The sequence below is a fragment of the Thermobia domestica genome, chromosome 9 (genome assembly GCF_964235325.1).
Source record: "Thermobia domestica chromosome 9, izTheDome1.hap1.1, whole genome shotgun sequence".
Taxonomy (NCBI): Eukaryota; Metazoa; Arthropoda; class Insecta; order Zygentoma; family Lepismatidae; genus Thermobia; species Thermobia domestica.
In genome coordinates this window covers 70,887,256-70,893,255 of record NC_137462.1, presented here as the reverse complement: position 1 = coordinate 70,893,255, position 6,000 = coordinate 70,887,256, and the positions used below count along the sequence as shown (strand labels likewise).

The following is a 6,000-nucleotide window of genomic DNA, read 5'->3' as shown; positions in this document are numbered from 1 at the left end:
ATGTGCAAATGATCGGTTTCACCCCGTTCTACGGTACCAGCAGTGTCCCCCGAAATACAAAGTGTGCCCCCCGGAACATTATGTCTGAAAGAAACACTGTTCATCATGTTGTGAGGCCTTGATAGATAAAGCCATGATATACAAGAATATTGTAGGGCGCGGTAGCTCAGTAGTAGAGCGCATACCTCTTGCGCTTAGGGTCCCTGGTTCGATTCCGGCCAAGTAAGTTTGTTCTGGATAACATCGTACCCGTGGGTTTTCTCGGGGTAGGCTATCCCTGTTTCCTTCAACATTGTCATTCCACCAATTCTTCCATCTTCATTCACTTGCTTGCATAATCGTGGGACGTTGAACTGGAACATTATTTTGTTTTTAATAAATTATATGGTCTGTAGGTTGGCTCTCTCCTAAAAAGGTCTGCCCATCACTGGCCTATACGATCGTTATCGTATTATATTTTTGTATTGCCGATCCTTGATACATCTTTGAGAAAAAAAATCATACAGATCTTTTTCATAGAGTAGGAGCTTATCTCGCCAAAAATAAATAAATAAAAATAAAAATAAAAGTTTATAGAAATGTTAATTATATTGTGTACAAAATCAGTTTGGACAATGAATAAATTACTTAGAATGGAAAAATGATATAAAAACAATTTTCTTTCACTCGTTTCGCATGTCCTCAACCCTTTCCCAAAATTTCGTAATGTATGATTGTATTTCTGCTTATCGTCATGCGCGGAAATGACGTCGCCATGTTTTGTCATCATATGGGTGTAGTTGTTGTTTACGAAACAGTGTAAATATTCTGTAAGTGGCATTCCTAGAAAAAAGTGTTAAGTGAATCTTAGCTGAAACTGTCCGGAGTGAGTGATTTATTGGCTTTGCACTTAAACCACCTGCAGCGATGGATGATTTGGGTAAGTGGTTCTTAATTGGCACATGTGTTTTAAATTCGATTGTCTTTTGTTATTTCCAATGTCAACAAAACTTCTCGATGTACGTAATATATGTACAGATCTGTAATTAAATCATTATTATATCAAGTATAATTCTCGTCATCATAAATAAATGATATTTTTACATGGGAAAATGTGTGCAATTTTCCAGATTTAAATGGATTGGATAAAATAATTCAGTGAACACTAACTTTGACTATGCAAGTATGCGGCTGACGCGCTGATTGTGATATAATTAATTAATACATGTTATCGGAAATAATTATGCTGAGAAATTTTCTGATTTATTGATGAAAACATCCAGGAATTAAGTAATAATATTATGCTATTAAAAACAAAAGAAAGTAATTACATATAAAACATTCATTGATACCGGTAAAACTAATGTTCTCGACTTATTGATATGAATGTTTAACGTGCTGCAGGATAGTATTTCAAGGAAGAAATATAATTAACTCATATTTGAAATTAGTTTGAAGTAAATAAAGTTTAAGCTGCAGTACAAGCTTTGGTAATAGTATACATGAGAACACCCTGTCTTCCGTGCGCGAGGATACTTCATATTATATATTTATACGTTACCAAATTAAATCACTGCGTTGTCTTCATTATATGTCCTTAACATTCTATTTTTACTTTCTAGAATAAATTTTGTTGATTTCGATTCGAAAAATGTTAAATATTTTTAAATTTATATCATGATGCAGACCAAAATCCTTGTTGCATATAATGTAATGCGCTATAGCATATAAAGTACAAGGGCAAATAGGTACGTTCTTTTTTATTTTCGTATCAGTGGATAAGTAAATGAAAGTGGGTTTGTTACCCCCTTTCTAAGTTCGTAGATACTCAATGAATAATCCCTAAAAGTATGAGCGTCCAGCTTCTTCTGGAACTCAGACGGTCTTACGTATACTATATCCCAAGCTTTTAATAAAATTTTGTGTCCTTTCAATTTGGAGAGAATCTTTGAAAATAACCCTTGCATTATGAAATGAAATTTATTTATGATGTTTGCTTTGATTGCCCTTGTATTAGATAAAATAATGACAAAAGAGTTTTACATATTGATGATCTGTTAGCTACAAAAAACTGTTCCAAGTTATTGTTTCTTAACGCTACAGATCATCTACTGCACGACAATGCTTATTTTATTAGTGGCTTTACAGCTTTTAAATCCATCCGTGCACAGGTTATGAACATCTGTGTATAACGGTATAAGCTACAGAATTGTTTACATTAAAGGCATTACTCGAACAGAAGGTTCTACCAAATTTTGACATATTTCTTACATTTTCAAGTCAGGTTAGAGCTTTGTATTTCTTTTAAGAAATCATGCATTAAATAAGGACCAGAGAATGCACAGTACTATTTGCAGATTGACTACAGGAGGGCTTAGTATAAATACAGTATGGACATATGGTATTAAAACTGCAGTGCATAAGACACGAATCAACTTGTGCTAGGTGGCCACTAAAAAGTACTAATGCTATCTGTCAGGACAGGAGTGCAGCAGGGGGCGGAGCGCTAGCAAGAAAGTGTGTCCATAGGGAGGGTCGCGGACATAAGCTCACCACTAATAATTGTACGCCCATATTATAAGATAATTAATGCAATAATGATAACTAATTACATTTATAGATTAACTAATTTAATTGCAAAGGAAAATTAACCTGAATAAGATAAATAAGCAGCGGAAAAATGGCAAACAGAAAATATGACAAAAATGAAAACTAGTCTTTGAATATTAATATGAAATAGATTTTGAATATAAAATTATAAACTGAAAACAAATTTGGACAACACAAGTGAATACTACTTTCTTTTACTGAAGAAAGTAATGTAACCCCCTCCCATGTCCTGAAATTTCCAGTGCACGAAATTTTGCAGCACAGAAATAACGGTAAACGAAATTTTGGTGAATGGGTATCTCATTATTATTATTATTATTATTATTATTATTATTATTATTATTACTATGACTGAAAGTATCTGAGATATACATATATTTCATTTTGTTTTAGAAAAATGTATGATGGGTATGAAGAGGTATTAAAATCTATACTTTGACTAGTAGTAGGCCTAATTCAGTAGAAATTAGAGCTACTAATGCTATATATCAGTTGTCAGATATCAGAATAAAATAATAAGGATGTTACAGGGTTTAATGTATTAAATGTGGGCGGGCTTTGAGAAACTTGTAATAAATTGCTCCGGATATTTAAATCTGACTTTGTCTACTAGTAAGCCTAGTTCCTCAATAGAAAATAGGCTATATGACTAATGTCATATAGGAGTTACCAGACATCAGAATAAACTATTAAGAATGTTGCAGAGTTTAAGTCTTAAGGCTGTCGTCATACTTGCAGACCAATACTCATCAAATTAATCTCTTTCTTATTTACTAAGAACAAAACAACAACTTATGAACCTAAAGAGAAAAGAAGCTTTGTGTTAGTAAATAAGAAAGATATTTGTTTCAGTGTTGGTCTGAAAGCACGACGCCAGCACTAAGAAGCAAGGCCTAAATACATCTGAGTATGATTAATTTATATATATACAGGAATCACCAATCCTGTTAACGAGCAAATTCTAATATGTAAGTATTCATGTCTAATCATGAAATTATTTTAATGCAGTGATGAATTGTCCGGGCTACAAGAAGAATTTGGTTCCAAAATTTCCAGGGCCAAAATTACGCATATGCTTAACTTTAAACTTGCAACATCTCTATTTTATTTTGATATCTGGTAACTGCTATACTACATTAGTAGCTCTACTTTCTACTGAGTTATTAGGCCTATTTGTAATTGTAGTCAAAGGCTAGATTTTAATGAACAGAGCATTTTATTACAAGTTCCTCAAGGTCTTGATTATTTTTATTTTTTATTTATTTTTTTTTTTTTTTATACCTGATAAGTGATATAAGATAGTAGCTCCATTTTCTGCTTAGGAAGTAGCCAAAGCCTAAATTTCAATATTCTGTGAAATTTTATTACAAGTCCCTTAAGGGAGCTTATGTTTGCTATCGGTGAGCTTATGTCTGACACCCCCATAGGGAGCAGGGTCGTCAGCGACGGGGCTATACGCATAAACAAGGATAGTGGAAGAGCACACTTACACATAATCACAATACTTTCACTGTCACTGAAAATTCATTTCAGTATGCTGTGCACTGACTGTGATTACTTATAAGTTATTCACACTTTCATTCCTTCACGAAAAATGTTTCACATCGATTTTCTATTTGGTAGAACCGTCTGCTCAAGTGGACCCACATTAAATAACATTTTCTTTTTCGTAATGATGTTTATGTATTCTGTTGTTTATTCACATTTGTACAGCAGCCATCATACTAACCATCAGCATGTGTGCAGATGATTTTCAGGTCCCAAAAATAATTACTACACATTTAGTGTTTTCGAGAAAATCGTTTTTCAATACCTTAAAAGCTTTTAATTCTGTTTGTCATTTCAGTTTCACTATACATGCTGTTTTACTATGCATACAGTTAGTGCACCAAACGGAAAGGTGCAGGTGGTTGTACTATGCATATTGTGTTCTGCAAAACATCTTTCTATTCATGAAAATTACTGTTATTCGTGTTAAATTACGCAGATCTTTCTGCTAATAATAATCATAACAGTTTAGTAAATATGCTTTTACAGTAATTGAAAAAGTAAGTGAAAACATAAGTAATTGGAGAATTAGATAAACGAGAACTACCAAGGAAACCCAAGTAACCTATACCCTTAGGAAGTTTTGTTGAGTGAGTTTCATTAATCACACCTAATTTTAGTAGCTGTTCGATCACGAATATGTGTACAGTAGAAACTTACTCTTGTAAATTTGATATATTCAAAGCTAGTTACATAAATCTAGATCTTTCAAAAACTTGAAGTGCTTGTCTCACACATTACTTTTAGGTCAAACCGTTAGTGCACCTGATCCTGGGTTCGAATCCCGGTGGGAGAGCATAAAATTTAATTTCATAATCATTTACTTTCGTTGAACATCCGTCTCCATTAGCTTAAAGAGGATAGCTGTGGAACGTTAAACTAGAAGTTTCATTTCTTCTTCTTTTCTAATTGGAATTTGGGGAGGTTTACACAAATTGCCTGTAGAATATAAACTCGCCACACAGAAATTCCCCTCATGGAACTTGGAGGAAATAATAAATAACTGACGAAGCAGTTCAAATTATAAAACTACCATACAAATATATAATTATAGCGTTGATTCTCATCCAATATTCTTTCTGAACTTAAAAAAGACCGACATCCTTAATTTTTAGTAATTCTGTATACGTTTACGAGACAAACGCGTGTGGATCTTAAACCCATAAATGTCAGGTACTAGGGAAATGTGTCCTTTATTTACAGAGTATTATCTTCCACCAAAGACAGTATTATCTTCCACCAAAGACAGTAATATCTTCCACCAAAGACAGTAAAATATTGTTATTAGCATTGCAGTCTAGATGGAGCTTACGAGATTTGAAGCGAGTGCTTCCTTTCTTATGAATCTAATTAAAAAGAAACGAAAAATAAATAAATAAAACTGGAACAAGAGCCCGTATGGAGCAGTCCGTACCAACCGGCTTGTGTCACTCATACAGGGTTTGTATGATAAGTAATGAGACCAGGTCTGGAAACATTGTTTTATTGATCTGATCTGTACAGGGACTTAAAAGCTTTCGAAGTACTCTCCTCTTGCGTCGATGCACTTCTGCAATCGATGTTTCCACGCTGCAAACGCCCCCTGGAAGTCAGCAGCCGGCATGTCCTTTAGAAATGTGGTCACGGCTGCTTGGATGGCTGTGACGTCTGCAAAACGGGTTCCTTTCAAGCGTGGCTTCAGCTTCGGGAAGAGGAAGAAGTCGGCCGGGCTCACATCTGGGCTGTAGGGTGGTTGTGGAAGGACTTCCACCCCAATCCGGGTCAAAAAGGAGGTCACTAAGAAGGCGGTGTGGGCAGGGGCATTGTCGTGATGCAACTTCCACCGGCTAGCGATCGCCGGTCTTTTCCGCTTGACGCTCCTGT

The 6,000-nt window shown here is 34.7% G+C and overlaps 1 protein-coding gene across 1 annotated transcript in view; it reads left to right on the top strand.

Moving 5' to 3' along the window:
• The first annotated feature begins 731 nt into the window (after positions 1 to 731).
• Pax (paxillin) overlaps positions 732 to 6,000 on the top strand; it is a 327,249-nt gene continuing 321,980 nt past the window's right edge. Inside the window, exon 1 of the mRNA XM_081771295.1 lies at positions 732 to 919. Within this exon, the coding sequence (XP_081627421.1) occupies positions 907 to 919 (13 nt within the window). The 5' untranslated portion in view covers positions 732 to 906. The remainder of the gene's footprint in view (positions 920 to 6,000) is intronic.